Source organism: Ambystoma mexicanum, chromosome 4p (genome assembly GCF_040938575.1).
Source record: "Ambystoma mexicanum isolate Mex_15411 chromosome 4p, UKY_AmexF1_1, whole genome shotgun sequence".
NCBI classification, from domain to species: Eukaryota; Metazoa; Chordata; class Amphibia; order Caudata; family Ambystomatidae; genus Ambystoma; species Ambystoma mexicanum.
The window spans coordinates 1,004,214,502-1,004,230,880 of NC_090927.1; the positions used below are offsets into that span (position 1 = coordinate 1,004,214,502).

At 49.7% G+C, this 16,379-nt stretch overlaps 1 protein-coding gene across 1 annotated transcript in view; it reads left to right on the top strand.

Moving 5' to 3' along the window:
- Window positions 1-12,932, top strand: part of PREP (prolyl endopeptidase) — a 1,557,310-nt gene extending 1,544,378 nt beyond the window's left edge. The window contains exon 15 of the mRNA XM_069606586.1: window positions 12,047-12,932. Coding sequence (XP_069462687.1) covers window positions 12,047-12,341 — 295 coding nt within the window. The 3' untranslated portion in view covers window positions 12,342-12,932. The remainder of the gene's footprint in view (window positions 1-12,046) is intronic.
- Window positions 12,933-16,379: the final 3,447 nt, after the last annotated feature.

Below are 16,379 nucleotides of genomic sequence, written 5' to 3' on the forward strand. Positions count from 1 at the left end.
GCTGATGTCATCCACTCGATTTCTGTCACCCAAGGAGAGAATTAAGTCCTACATTAAGCCTTAAGAATCAGTTCAACTGATTTTATGCAAACCTTTATGTCCCATCACCAGAGATCCCAAAGTCACAGATCTAATATTTCTGCAAGGTACAACCATGGGCAATCTAGAGGTGCTAAATGCTCCTATTACTTCTGATGAGATAAGAAATTAAATAAGATGTTTTCATAGAGAGTGGTGGTGTCAGCAACTGAATGGGGATTTGGGGGTTTGTTGAGACATTGGCCTTCAAACTATAGCAGGTGTTTGGAAAAGCGCTGATCCGGAAGGCCCTAGAATGCACACTGTATGATGCCACATTAACAATGTCTTATAAACCAGGAAGGGATCCTTGCATTATGGCTCCTATAGGCTAATCTCCATAATTAACTTTGAAGCCAAGATTTTGGTGTAATGTCTGGCATCCTAATATAGCACAATCAAACCAGAGATATGTGAGGGAGGGCTTATATTGAAAACATGAGGTGACTATTGAATTTCGTCATTTCTTCTGGGGAATGCAAAATACAGTGCTTTCCCTAGATGCCAAAAAAAGGCTTTGCACTACGTTTCATAGCACTACATGTCCACATCACCTGAGAACTTAATTATCAAAAGGCCTTTTTCACAAATAGTCCAATTATTGTTCCCTAGCCCCCGGCTCACCATACTCGCTAATGGCCTCCTATCTACCCTATTGATCGTGTATTCTTGGACTAAGCAGGCTTGGCCCCATTGCCATTGCTATTTTCGCTGTCTATGGAACCACAAGATTAAAATCGATATATTGATTCATTGAATGTCTGGATGGCATTCATTGCTGACAAGCTCTTTTGCAAGCCCCAAACGTGCTGCCTGTGTTGAATTACATGTCTAACAATGATGGCCCAATGAAGGTCAACTTCAAGAAATATGATGATCTGTAAATACTGGCCTCAGGCTGCCACTGTTCAAAACGTTATGCTCTGTTCTAGTCCCTGTCACTGGCTTATGTTCCTACTCTTACCCTTTCACCAGTGGGCATACATCATTCAGTACGACAATGCTCTTCTGTAAAGACACCTTCTCCAGCATGGGGTCTGGCATGGATTCACATGCTCATGAATATTCCCCGTCGTCAGGCTGGGAATCCTTGGTAAGGAAAGAATCAGTTTCTCTTTCGTTTCTGAACTGTCTTTCTACTAGTAACCAATCACTGGTCTCTGGGTCATACTGCCCCTGCCAATGACTGCCCTCTACCTAAGCCTCTCCTCTTGCAGCCATCTTCAGATTTTTACTGCACGTTCAAGTGTTGGGAGTCCTCGTGCTGTAGCTCTCAAGCTTTTACTGCATTTTGCGTTTTTTCAAAGAGTTTAATCTTATATTTTCGGTCAATCGAGCCTCAAAATACACCGATTCTACTTCAGATCAACGGGGACCCGTTATCGGAATTTTCATAGCCCCTCAAGGGCATCTTTTCATCGAGTTTCCACTTCTCGGAGGATTCCAGAAGATCTTAGAGGCCTACCCAGCGCGGACATGGCCCAGGACAAAGGAAGCATGACGCCTGTTGGATCCAAGCTGTTCAGGATCTGCCCTGGATGCGGACTACAGAACGTCTTTAAGGAGGATGAGCACTCTCGGTGCCTCTACTGCCTTCACAGTGACAAATCACATGTGGAGAAGGACTGTGCGTTTTGTAAGAACATGTGTGAACAGACAATGAAGTATCGTCGTACTCGGCTCACCAACTGGCTGGAGAAAAAGCCCAGCAGCAGGTGAGAAGAGGAAGACGTCAGAGCGGTCTTCTAAGAACATGGAGAGCGCTCCGGCAATGGGGGCCCAACAAAAGGCACAGCACCGCGAGTCCGCAGGCACCGGGAGCGCCAATCGGTCGGGCTCCTCGGCTGCCAGGCAGGGCGCATTGTCACTGATGCCATCACGAGCCAACGCTCTGGCTTGGTGAAGAGGAAGTCGGAGAACCCGGGTAAGCTTTGGGAGAAACCCCGGTCGATCCCGGCGGAGACAGCCGAGGGGGAGCGAGGCGGTGACCCTCCCCCCAAGGTGAAGGCCTCAGGCACGGCCAAGGTCGTGAAGGCCCTGATTCACCCGGCTAAGGCCTCCATTGAAGGAGTCATGGCGGCCCTGGGGAAACCTACGGAGGCTTCCCCGGTGGAGACGGCTCCAGGGGCTAGAGTTTCCCTGCCACCCCAGAGGGAACCCTCATTTCTGCCTATCGAGAAGACCCTGTGAAACCCCAGCAGGAGAAAGAGGGGGGCACGGTAGCCATAACGGACACGGATACCACCTCTGAGGATGAGTTGGCTAGCGTCCAAAGGATCCTGGACAGGAAGTCAGACGAATCCAGGGCCCACGGGAAGGATCCCGAGGCCGATGGAGAGCCACGGGGGAGCCGACGAGGAAGATAGGGCCGCGGAGGGCCCCCTGCCCCAGCCATCAGCCCCGTTGCAGCCGGTACCCGTACCAGGGGACAATTCAGGAGCTATCTTGATGGCTACACAGGCCCTGTGTACGGAGATGCACATGAATGCCCTTACCCCCCCACAGACGACCCAGCGGAGCCTGGCCCGTCGGGGAGCCCACCTAACAAGCGGAGACAAGTCCATCCTCATCCCCTTTCCAGCCTTCACCCCATCCCCTCCTCCGAGGGATGAGACGGGAACGGAGATGGTGACGACGGTGACGGATGACCATGGTGGTGACGACGGGATGGCCTTCCCATCACCACCTCCCCGGGCCTCCCCTCCATCCCCCCGATGAAATTGGCTCTTTCCATGCCACGATCGCCAGGGCATCTTCCAGCTCTGCCCCGAAGAACAGAAGATGGAGGGCTTCCTCTACCAACGACGGGAGGCCAAGAGGAAGACTGTCCTCTCAGTCCCATTACTGGACGACATCTGGGACGAGGGGCTCGCACTCCTGTAGAACCCAGCCACGGCTCCTACTAAGAGAGACCGGTACGAGAAGAAGTACCAGGTCCCGGACCCTGCCCCTATATGCCTCAGAGCACAGCCGTCTCCGGATTCAGTGGTCTCCGCAGCAGCCAAGAAGAAATTGGCGGGAGCGACGGCCTCAACTTCTACATCCCCCCGGGACGGCGAGGGGAAGAAGCTGGACGCCATGGGACGACGGGTCATCTCGTCAGCGACGACGATGATTAAAGCGGCCAGTGCCCTCGTGATCGTGGCACGCTATGACAGGGAGCTGTGGTTCAAGATCGCCCCGCTCCTGGACTTCCTCCCGGGCAATAAGAGGGCTGAGGCACTGAAAATCCTACAGGAAGGTGAAGTGGCTTCGGACCACGCCATAACGGACATCGCTGACACCTGGTTTCGCCAGATGGGCAACAGCGTTTGCCTTCGCCGGTGCGGTCGGCTCAAGGCCACCGATTTCCGCCAGGACGTACAGACCAGGGTTCTGGACATGCCCTTGTCGGGAACAACCTGTTCGGCAAGACAGTGGACGAGTCACTGCACGCCATCAAGGCGGACACTGAGATGGCTCGGACCTTGGGCATTTCAACAATGACGGCCGTCCTTTCGGAACTCCGGAGGCAAGCACGGTGCCTCCAAAGGATTCAGCGGCAGTTCCTCGTCGTACCGCCAAGCGGCCCGCTCCTCCTCACAGGAAAGGCAAGGCCGCGACGAAACAGGATTGAACCGGCAGTGGCGTCGGGTCCCCACCCGAGCACCCCGGTGGGAGGCCGGCTGGCAAAATTAATCAGTGTGTGGGAGTCCATCTCCACCGACCATTGGGTGCTGGATGCCCTGGCATGCGGTCACACGCTGGAATTTCAGAAAAGGTGTCCCCGTATTCCACCCGTGGCCAGGAAGGAAAACCACATCCCTCAACTGCTGCTGGAGGTACGAGCGATGCTAAGAAAGGGAGCCATCGGACTCGTCCCAAAGAGGCTCCAGCGCTCCGGAGTGTACTTGCGGTACTTCCTCGTCCAGAAGAAGACCGGCGGTTGGCGACCCATCCTGGACCTTAATCATCTAAACAAGTACATCAAGTCCCAGAAATTCCGGATGGTCACCCTCCAGCACATGCTGGGACAGCTGGAGGAAGGCGACTTCCTATTGTCACTGGACTTGGCGGATGCCTACTTCCACATCCCCATTCTAAAAGGACATCGAAAATTTCTACAATTTGTGGTCCAAGGGCGACACTATAAGTTCAAGGCCCTTCCCTTCGGATTGAAGTTGGCGCCCAGGGTGTTTACCAAGTGCTTAGCACCAGTGGCGGCACGGCTGCGCCTGAAGGGGATCCACATCTACCCCTAACTGGACGATTGGCTCATCTGAGCAAAGTCAAGGGAACTCGCTGTCGATCACACAGCGAAGACCGTCCAAATGCTCACGGATCTGGGATTCTCCATCAACTTCGCGAAATCCCACTTGGTACTGTCGCAAGGGGCCCTGTTCCTGGGAGCCAGACTCGACGCAGTGGTGCGATTGGCTTCGCTGTTGGAGGAAAGGACGAAGGCCATCCTGGGCGCAAGGTACAATGGATGTTGACCATGGACGTGGCCAGGGTGAGATCCATCAAGTCCCTTCTCGGAATGATGTCCTCGTGCATCTATGCAGGCTACGGATGCGACCACTGCAGGAGTTCCTTGACGCCCATTGGATGCAAGCGGCGGGCAGCTTCGAAGACAGGATCTCACTCAACGAGACTTTCTGCCAGGCAATCTGGTGGTGGGGCACCTGCACACATCTAGCGGCGGGCATGGACTTCCAGACCCCGGCACATCAGGAGACGGTGACAACGGTCGCCTCTGTGGAGGGATGGGGGGCGCTCACCGGAGATCTCCACGCAAGAGGCCTTTGGCTCCTGGAGGAGAGGTCACTACACATCAATGTCCTGGAGCTCCGAGCAGTGTTCTGGGCCCTCAGGTCGTTCCTTCCGTCCCTCAAGGGCAAAGTGAAGGGTCTTCACCGACAACACCACCACGATGTTCTACATCCGGAAGCAGAGGGGCACCAGATCCCCAGCCCTATCCAAGGAAGCGCAGGATCTGTGGCACTGGGCCATCTCCCGAGGGATGTTCCTGGTACCCTTCCATCTAGCAGGAATAAAGAACACCATTGCTGACTCACTCAGCAGGGAGCTGCGCTCGTGCCACGAGTGGGAAGTGCGGCAGGATCAAGTGGATCTCCTGTTCCGACGATGGGGCAATCCCCAGTTCCCCTATTCGCGATGGTGATGAACGCCAAGTGCCGGAGGTTCGCCAGCAGGTTTCCCCAGCTTGGGAGCATGGGCGATGCCTTCTCATTCCCCTGGGACTGCCTATTCCTGTATGTGTTCCCTCTGTTGCCGTTGCCGTTGCTGCTGCGACTCACCAGTCAACTCAGATGGTCCCGGTGCAGGATGATCCTTGTTGCACCGGCATGGCCGAGGCAGATCTGTTTTCCGGACCTTCTGGAATTGTCAGCGTCCCCCCAGTCAAACCACCGACGGACGCGGATCTTCTCACCAGGGAGGGAGGCGCCATCATGACCCAGGATCGCTGAACCTGCAGGCCTGGCTCCTACAGCACTAGAGTTCGGATGGTACGATATCCCGGCGGACTGCAAGGAGGTGCTTGCAAAGGCCAGGGCGGCCTCGACTCCTCTGCAGATTACGGCCCCTCAAGTGCTGCCGTACTTGCTATTGCTGGCCAAGGCGGGGCTGGCACATGCCTCCATCAAGATCTATCTGGCTGCTATCTCCCGCTACACCAGAACTCCGGGGCGGTCATCTCTATGGTCTCATTGCCTGGTGAAGGAGTTCATGAAAGGACTGTTCCGATCGTTCCCGCCAGTGAAGGCTCTGGCCCCGGCGTGGGAGCTCAACGTGGTGCTGGCCAGGCTCATAGGGCCGCCATTCGAGCCTCTGCATTCGGCACTGTTGAAGTTCCTATCGTGGAAGACAGCATTTCTTGTGACCATCACCTCCGCACGACGAGTGGGAGAGATCCAGGCCCTCTCCTGTAAACCTCCATACCTGACATTCCACGAGACGAATGTGGTGCTGGGACGCACCCCTCCTTCATGCCCATGGTGCCGTCGGACTTCCATCTCAACGAGCCCTTGGTGTTACCTGTTTTCTTCCTGTCGCCTTTGTCACCGGCTGAGAGGACTTTGCACTCGCTGGATGTGGCTAGAGCGCTGAAGTTCTACGTGGACCGCACAAAGCGTTTTCGGAAGACGTCACAGCTGTTTCTGAACTTTGGACCTGTGAACTAAGGGAAGGCCCTCTCGAAGGCTTCCATCTCCAGATGGCTCTCCGGCTGCATCATGCACTGTCACCGGTTGGCAAACCGACCGTTGCCCGGCCGTCCGAGATCTCATTCAACTAGAGCAATCGCTGCTACCACGGCGTTCATGTCTGGTGTGCCCCTGCTGGACATCTGCAGGGCTGCTACGTGGAGGTCGGCGCACACCTTCACGAGATTCTACTGCATCGACTGGGATTCCAGGGAGGAGTCCAGAGTCGGCCAGGCAGTGCTGTGCAACTTCTTCGCCTAAAGGTGAGCCTGGTGAGGAGGTAAGAGATACTTAATGTTGAGTTGTTGAAGTGCTTAATGTTGAGCCTTGCCACCTCCCGTGGCTGTGCATGTGTGTACTGCTATGTATTCTTGTATTAATGAGCATGTGAATCCATGCCAGACCCCATGCTGGAGAAGGAACAAGTTACTTACCTGTAACTGTTGTTCTCCAGCATGGGTCTGGCATGGATTCACATGCAAACCCTCCCGCCTACCCCTCTGCGGCTCTTCTCTTGGTCCTATTGCCTCTTTACGTGCTACCAAATCTGAAGATGGCTGCCACAGCAGGGGCTTAGGTAGAGGGCAGTCATTGGCTGGGGACAGTATGACCCAGGGACCAGTAATTGGTTACTAGAAGAAAGACAGTTCAGAAACAAAACTGAAACTGAATTTTTCTTTACCGAGGATTCCCAGCCTGACGGGTAATATTCATGAGCATGTGAATCCATGCCAGACCCATGCTGGAGAACAACAGTTACAGGTAAGTAACTTGTTCCTTATAGTAGGACTGCCTCTGCTCTCTGTTTTGGCCTGCTTTGTAAGGGAGAGTCTGCCGAGGTGGGTGGAAGAGGGAGTATCATCTGGGAGAGAGGATTGGAGGAACAGGAAGTGTCATCTGGGAGGGAGAATGTGTAGGTTGGGGGGAGTAAATGAAGGAGGTTGGAAGGAAACTCTTGCATAGAAAAGATGATGATTTGCTAACTGGAGGAGAATAGAAGTTGGGAAGTGTAGGAGATTGACCTTCGGAGAAGGAGAGGGAGATGTGAGGAGGTTGGAAGAGAATTGGGTACCATCTTGCGGAGAGGGTGGAAGACTAAAAGGTGATCATTGAGGATTAAGAAAAGTGATTTGGTAACATCAGTAGAGAGAGAGGGAGAAGTGTGTAGGATGATTGGAGGAAAGTAATCTTCAAGAGCAAAGAAGACCAGCAGTGGGAAGGAGGGTATATATATTACCATTTGTGCCGAAAGATACATAAAAGCTAGCAAGGGAAATACAGCTTTGATACCTGAGCAGGTGGGAGGAAAAACCCCTACTAGAGAGAAATAGTAGGGAGGTCCTTGCAGACCAGGTCGGTCCAGCAGAGAATCTAGAGGTGGTGAGAGGAGGTACGAGATAGTGCAATCTTACAGATTGACAGGAAGTTTATAATAGAAGTGCTACACTTTGAGGTATTCCCTGCACTGGCTTTGCCTGAACCACATTATTTCCTGTGGAAAAATAAACATCACTGATTGTTGTTTTGTTTCCCTTACTCTGAGCACCGGGGAACATATTGCACACAGATGAGGAATTTCATAAAAGTAGACCTTTGTACAGGCTTCTCCCAATCACCGTGGATAAGAATGACATCAGCTGCACAATGGTCTGAAGACTTGGGGACCCCATAATTATGCACACCCCATGGCATGCTGGAACCTCATGGGTTACATCTGTTTCTGTTGGAGAAATGGGAAAATGTGATACAAGATAATCCAGTGCTTATATCCCCACATGTTGCACCTACATGCCATGGGCATCGCGGGCTGTCCAAGTGTTGGCAGGGCTGCGACCGAACAGGAATCTTAGGCCATTCAAACTGGTCATGACAGAAGGTACAGTGCTTCCTGAGGCATGGCCGAAATGCATTATCCCCATTTGATGAGGTAAGGAGTGTAGAATTAATTGTTCTCCTTTGTTACACTTGTAAGGGGAAGGCTTACTTCTACTAGTAACGGGTGTATTGGAAAGACACTTATTATTAAATAGTGTATGGTTTATCACATTAAAGATATCTTGGCTACATTGACATGCGCAGGCAGAGATAATCCAAAATTGCCTAAATCGGCTCAAATATGTCATCCCAAGGACATTTCAAACCCGGTGCTGTATGGGGGCCTGGGACCTTTGGTTCTCTAGTTGTTGTGGACTACAACTCCCATCAGTCATTTTCAGTGTGGTGAATGAGTGATCATGGGAGTCTCAGTCCCAAATATCTGGAGAGCCACAGGCTGCAGATCCATGGACTAGGAGTACTAGACTCCCCTGGTGAGTAACTTGCATGTTTAATTGTGTGCGCAGGGTGAAACAATAATGAATTCATCTTTTTTTTGGAACACACTTAATACCAGAGACTAATCTACAAGCACAGGACCAGGATTCGAAATTGGTTGCTCTGTGTTGTCTTTCTTCCAAGACAAACGTGTTGCCTCTGAGCTATGCTTCCGGTCCAATAATTTTCCTTTACCAGCAGCACACCTCAAGGAGGGGATAGGGAATACCAAATTAAATGTGACTGTCACAGCCAAAGGCAGGAATTCAACAAATATGTCTTGCAATACTTTTACAGAAGGGGTCGTCTACCTTTGGCTCTGCAGACGTTGTAGACTACAACTCCCAGCAGACACAACCAGCATAATTAATGGTGAGTAATCATGCGAGTTGTAGTCCACAGCACCTGGTGCAGACCACTATTTTAGAAGAATTAATATTGAAGTCGTCAGGTTTGTCCGAATATCCAGCAGCCAAAATGAGGATGAGTTATGAAATCTTACAAACATCCATACTTGCCATGGACTTTTAGTGTTAACAACGCACGTTTAGCTATGAAAAGTGTCCTTTGCGATTGGCGGCAAGGTGTATCAACGTGCTTAGTTGCGAGACAAACCACTGACGTTATTAATGTATATGGACACTTGTCACTGATCTGTAATTTTTACTGTTAGTGGTGGAAATGGCACACAATAAAACATTGCCACAAGTAACTTCTAAGTATATGCTTCTATTGTGTACGTTTAAAAGGAAACCTTCAAAAAACGTTAGTACTGTATTTTGATGTGTAAAATATAATAAACCTAATACTAACTTTCTTTGGGGCGTGGGTTAAGGTGCAGAAACAAGTTATCTGGTTCACATGTGCTATTGCCGGCCATAAGGTACACTTGCTGAAATTAGAACATTGCTTACAAAAGTTCATTTCAGAGACGCTTATTTTATCAAACGGTAAAGGAAAAATCCAAACCGCATAAAAATGTATTGGACTTAGAAGACCCTATATCATGATAAAAGCATTTAAAAATCCACATATAAACTTTCCAAAATAGCAACAGTAACAATGGACTATGCATTATAATCCCAAAATCTGAATGGGATGACCTCCAGGTGGGAAGCCCTGTCGGATTTAAATTTATTTAGGGCACTTCGAGGTGAAACCACCCCAGGTGTGCTTATCAAGGGTCACTTTTTTTTGGAGCTCTCCAAGCCGAGCTCTCCACAAATAATTAATTACAGCCAGCTCGGCTGGGGCAAAATCTGCCTGGTAAAGGATAGGATATAGCCCCTCCCCCACAGTGCAAAGCCTGGGCTTAACCAAAGCTGGCTTCAAGCACTCTGCGCGGGGAGTGTAGTGGGCCGAAGAAAAAGAAGTGGGGCACGGTCTCTTGTGACAGACATCGCACCCACAGGTTACCCCTTCCAGACTCTTATTGGCCCAGCCAGTGGCACAGACAGGCTCTGGCCTGAGGTTCAAGCCCCAGCTTCTTTTGCCCAGGGGCCCAACCTATCCCATACCATGTAAAAAAAAAAAAGCTGCCGGGGGAGTGCAGGGGGGAGGAGGAGGGGGGTTGTAGGGGCAGGAATAAACGCGTTCCTTAACGGGGAGTCTTTCTTTGCAATATGTTATATATTCATTCTACAATGTCATTTATGCACAGGAGCTGCACATGCTTTATAAGGGCGTTTTCACACATGGAACCCTCTGCTATAAATGAAAGCACTGGGATAGCTTGTAGAAAGAACCTGTGACTAAAAACAAACACAAATAAAACCCTGTATTAACTGACTATTCCCAGCTGAGACTCGAGCATGAGGGCTTACCTCCCTATTTGTTGCACTGGCTTGTAATACCTGTAGTTGCCGACTTCCAAATGCGGCGCACATTATGCATAGTTAGAAGATACTTGCATGGGTCAAACTGTTTCTACAAGCAGGTAACCATCACACAGGAATTTCTAGGTTGCGTGTACATTTTAAAGTACTACACCCATGTGGTAGTTGGCAGGGATCTCAGGTTGTGCCATGCATGACATAATAAAACAGTCTTGACGTTTATACTCGCGTCATATTACATTCTGTTACGTGTACGCCTGCATTTGTAATATCCACAGGACTGCAAAATGGCATGCATTACAAATGCCAAAACGCATCTAACATTGTTTGAGAGCTCTGTTTCGCCATATTTTTAAGAAAAAAGTAATGTGCATGGAGAGTCAGAAAGTACTTCGAAGAAAAGTGAGTCGGCAAATTAACATGGAACCCCATTCGGATGGGTAATATTAACATGATTTAAAATGTTGTAAATCTACTGATACTCGCTGCAAAGCAGTGAAGTTCACTCCGTTGCCTCTGACAATTCATTCTAGTAAGCGTGAATGTTTCATACTCAACGGGTTCATAGAGACTCCACACCACCCAACGCCATTTCACCATCTACTGTAATTGCCCAAGGCAACACATGGAATCGTAAAGTAAGCCCCTTTGTAGTTTGCTGCCTAGTTTATTTCCATGATGCCTGCTTCTTAGATACATCTGGATGATTTGCATTTTTTGTAGCACTTCAAACATTTGTCACATCACACACAATAACAAGCTGCATGTTGTTTCTTTTAGTCTGTGTCATGGAAGTACAGTAGTAAAGCTCAGAGATTGGTTTTTCGCCTCATCTACAATGGAAAGTGTTTTTGTTGTTGTTTACTGAACACATTTTCCAAAAGTACACAAAATGGAACACATTTTCCCAGAAAAATTCCCTGCTGGGTACCACTCAAGCACTCGAGTCACCAAGGAAGTCATTGCCTTTTGAAAATCTGGACACGTCTTTCTTTAGAGGTCGGGTCACTGTTCTGCCCCAGTCTGACCCGGATAGTTCAACAGTGGTCGTAGTATGCTGCTGTGTGCTAAAGAAAGAGACCAGGTGAAATATCTCTTGCAGCCTGACCTGGGGCCATGCGTATAGCGTGCAGTCCCTCCCTGCCAGCAAACCTGGCCTGCGCCACTGCCCCTAGCGCCAGCAGAAGCCGCCCATTGCAGACCACAGCCACAAACGCACTTTTATTTCATAGAAGAGATGTACGCCACAAAACACTGCACAGTGTTGTACTTCCATGAATCGAGGGCATCTGCTGCACCGCCGTTGCCCATGGCAGAACGCCACAACCTATTCACCAGCGTGCTGTTTTCTTTCAATATTGCGAACCCCGCTTCCTGTTTCATCTTCCTGGGCTATTTATTAGCGCTAACAGTTTTTTGGTAACTTCATCCACACCTCGCACAGCGTAATCGATCCGTTTATTGATTTTTCAGAAGGGACATTGTTTGTAATGAAGCTGTCGACAGCAGAACCAGGCGGGCTCCTTTGTGTGGTAAATGTAATCGGATAATGTGCCGTGAACATTGCAGCTGACGCATGTAAACTGACCTCTCTTAACGTTGCTCTCTCTGCAGGTACTCCCCCCTTCATAACATCAAGGTGCCCCACCAGGAGGGGACCCAGTACCCGGCCATGTTGCTCCTGACGGCGGATCACGACGACAGAGTGGTGCCGCTGCACTCGCTGAAGTTCATCGCCACTCTGCAGCAAGTGGTGGGCCGAAGCCGCGCGCAGTCCAACCCGCTCTTCATCCACGTGGACACCAAGGCCGGCCACGGCGCCGGGAAGCCCACGGCCAAGGTCATAGAGGAAGTGTCCGACATGTTTGCCTTCATAGCGCGATGCCTGAACATAGATTGGATCGAATGAGCACCACTGCTCCCCCTGCCAGTATCTAGACACAAGGGCTCCAACGACCTTACACTAAAACAAAATAACACTTGGTATAGAACGCACATACACGAATTGCATAATTCCCTAGACTGTTCAATGCGGTGGCGATTAAGGATTCATTGTGACCCCTCAATTGTAATTTTCTTTAACTTTGCCTTTACAAGCCTACTTGTATTAAAGTGCCTGTTCTTTGGGTCGCTTATGTATGGGCCTTGGAGGTCGGCAAAAGGTCAAACTTAAAATCCACAGGTTTTGTATTGTATGGCATAGAGCCTCTGCGTATTGATTTGACTTGTAATGAAACCGTAGTCTAGCGTGGCCGCGAATACTCTTTAACCCGCGGGAAACCATCTGTGTATTACTGATGCAAAAAAGTGTCATACAAATGCCATAATAATTAAACAATATCACTGGATCGCTCATCACAGAACAGATGATTGGTGAATCCAAGAACCTCCCTCAACAGCCCACACCTCTGCAGAGTAAACACAAACTGTCACTTTCATGTGTTTTCGTCTCAGCCAATGAACGTTCATGACAATGGGAATAAAAAGAAGAATGCTAATACTTTATCTTATTGTGTTTTATTTCAGCATTTTAAAGGGGCATGGTATGCACCTGGTCAGTGATTTATTTTTCTCTTTTTCTAGCATGTAAGTGAGGAAACTAAATGGAGCTCATTTTGTGCCTATTCAAATTTTGACGGTGGGGACATGGTACGTTTTTACTCGGGCGTAGCCAGGTCATATCCGCCAAATCTTTGTCCTTTGCACTGCAGAGTACAAATGCGTGAGACAAAAGGCTGGCGTACACGTGACCGTTTACAATTAAACGCTGCCCGACATGCGAGCATCTCGGACAGAATTCACAATGGATCCCTGTGTGGTCTGCCATCTTTATGCTTTTGCATAAAGCCAGCGCACCCTATAGGGACCTCCAGCATTTGCGCCGGCATGTGAAAATCCATGCCGCCGCAAATGCTGGTGAGGAAGGAAGGTGGCGGAAACACAAGTTGCATTACGCCCCTCCTCTCACCCATACAAATGATTGAAAATGGGGCGTGACGTTAATGGAAGGTGTTAAAGCCTTACTCGCGGCTTGTATGCCTTCCATTAACTTTACGCCCCTATAGAACATAAGCTCCAATTTGGTAATCGCGTTCCAAACTTTTTTTTCTAGACTAACAGAACAGGTGTATTTGTACAGCGAGCCGGGGTATCTTGGCGCTATGGACAGATAACAGATGTTCATCATTATCCAACTCAATGGTGCTCATATTAGCAACCTCCGAAGGATTAAGGGCTAAGGGAACCTGCCGGAATTCAAACCAGTGACCATGAGGTTAAACACACCCTCCTGTAGTGAGTGCAATAGTTGGGACTGAGATGTCAATTAAGAATAAAAAACAGGTGGAGCTGAAGCCAGAACCGAATAGGACTTTCTACTAAATCTTCTTGTTGTGTGAAGCTTGATGGTGGGTAGGTCACCCCATGACTGCGAGAGCTAATGGGAGTTGCTGGGAGGATGATAGCAACTGAGCCATATCTATATAGATTACTGGCAATGAGCCGATATGGTTTGTTTGGTCCTCCATAGATGCAGGAGAGATTTTCCAAACAGGAGTGACATGATTTCATGTAAGCCCATATCTCACATTTATAAGAACGGAGATTGAAAATACTATACAGGCAGATCCCCGAGGAAGGACAAATGTCTAACATTTATTGGAACAAAAACAAAAAAATCAAAGCCTGTGTTTTTTTACATGCATGCAACTCTTGTGATGCACATTTTTAAATGGGAATGTGACATACACATTGCAAATTATAACACGGATGCAATATGGAAAAAGTAGCTAATGGCTAAGCCATTGAGGGTTCACCTGGTCGCTGACAGAGTTAATTTCCAGTAATATACATGGAAACTATTGGCTCCCTAGTGAATGGAGATTTCTGGTGTGGACCAAATACTTTTATTTTACTAAGAGATTGATTTATTTCAAGTATATACAGTGGTCCCCACTCTACTTCAAATTCTTAGCAAATTTCTTTCCAAAGGAGCCATATCACATTTTGAAATGTTCTTAATCCGGGAGTAATGTTGTGAATCCCGGCAGATACATACAAATCAAATAAAACGCAGCTTTATTTCGGCACTGGCCATACAAGCATCCAAGTCCATAACGCATTACTCAGGACTAATTACATTATTGCTACTATTATTACATAGCTGCATTAGTCAACCCGATATGACAGTTAAAACGAGACCCAAAAATGTTATCAATTAATTACAAAATCAGTTAAATACAATTTCATACAAAAGTAGGGGTAAAGGTAGGGAGAGTTTACTCGCAGCCCCATACCAATACGAAGTTCATTATATTATACTAATGCTTCACAGGCAATCTCAATATCATAAATACCTAAACACAGCTTTCGTCTACACAGCCCTGCCCGCTGGATATAACATGCTACTTATCTCACAGAGTTAGGGCTACCATTGCCTTTTCATAATTCCAGGGCATCCATCGTTGAACGAATGCCCTCCCTCTTCAGCAAAGGTTTTAAATACTGTGTTCTCCAGCATGGGGTCTGGCATGGATTCACATGCTCATGAATATTCCCCGTCGTCAGGCTGGGAATCCTCGGTAAAGAAAAAATCAGTATCAGTTTAGTTTCTGATCTGTCTTTCGTAGTAGTAACCAATCACTGATCTCTGCGTCATACTGACCACAGCCAATGACTGCCCTCTACCTAAGCCCCGCCTCTGGCAGCCATCTTCAGATTTTTACCGCACGTTCAAGTGTTGGGATCCTCGTGCTATTGCTCTCAAGCGTTAGTGCTTTTTTTCACGTTTTTTTCTCAGAAAAATTTCTCTTTTTCGGTCAAAAGAGCCTCAAGCTCCACCGTCTCTTCATCCGATTAACAGGGACCCGTGTCGGATTCGTCTACGCCCCTCAAGGGTGAAGATTTCGTCGAGCCACGCTTTTGGAGGACTCCAGAAGTTTCTCAGGCCCATCTCGGACATGGCCCAGGAGAAGGGAAGCTCGACGCCCGGAAAGCTGTTCAGGGTCTGCCCTGGATGCCAGCTTCAGAATGTCTTTAAGGAGGACGAACACTCCCTTTGCCTTTACTGCCTACATGAGGACAAGATGCACGTGGAGAAGGACTGTGCGTTTTGCGGCAATATGTCGGAGCGGACCATGAAGGACCACCATCAACGTCTCGCCAACTGGCTGGAAGGAAAGAGCCCGTCAGGCGAGAAGAAGAAGAAGAAGTCCGAGCAGTCTTCTAAGACCTTTGAGGGTGCCCCGGCGACGGGGGTCCAACAGAAGGCCAAGCACCGCGAGTCCGCTGGCACCGGGAGCGCCGAACGGTCGGGCTCTACGGGCGCCAGGCAGGGCGCATCCTCCCCGGCGCCATCAACCACGAGCCAACGCTCTGGCTCGGGTAAGAGGAAGGCCGAGCACCCGGCGAAGCTCCTGGAGAGACCCCGGTCGAGCTCGAAGGCCCCATCGGAGGGGGAGCGAGGCAGTGACCCTCCCCCCAAGGAGAAGGCGGTGAGCGCACCTAAGGTGGTGAAAGCCTTAATCCACCCGGCCAAGGCCTCTATCGAGACAGTCGCGGCGGCCCTGGCTCAGCCTGTGGAGGCTACACCAGTGGTGGCGACCTCGGGGCCCAGAGTCTCCCTGCCACCGCGGAGGGAGTCCTCTTTCATGCCCATCGACAGGACCCCCGTGAAACCTCCGACGGAGAAGAAAAAGGGGGTGCAGGAGGTCGTCGTGGATTCGGCCTCAACCTCTGAGGAGGAGCTGATCGAAGTCTTAAGCCACGGCGTTGGCGTGGAAGAAGACCAGCCCGTCGGGAGGGACCCCGACGTAGGAGACGACGAGAACGTTGAGGGTGCCGACGGGGCTCCTGACCGCCCGTCAGACTCCCCTCAACCAGTGCCGCAAGACAACTCGGCAGCCATTTTGTTGGCTATTCAGTCCTTATGCTCGGAGATAAGGACGAG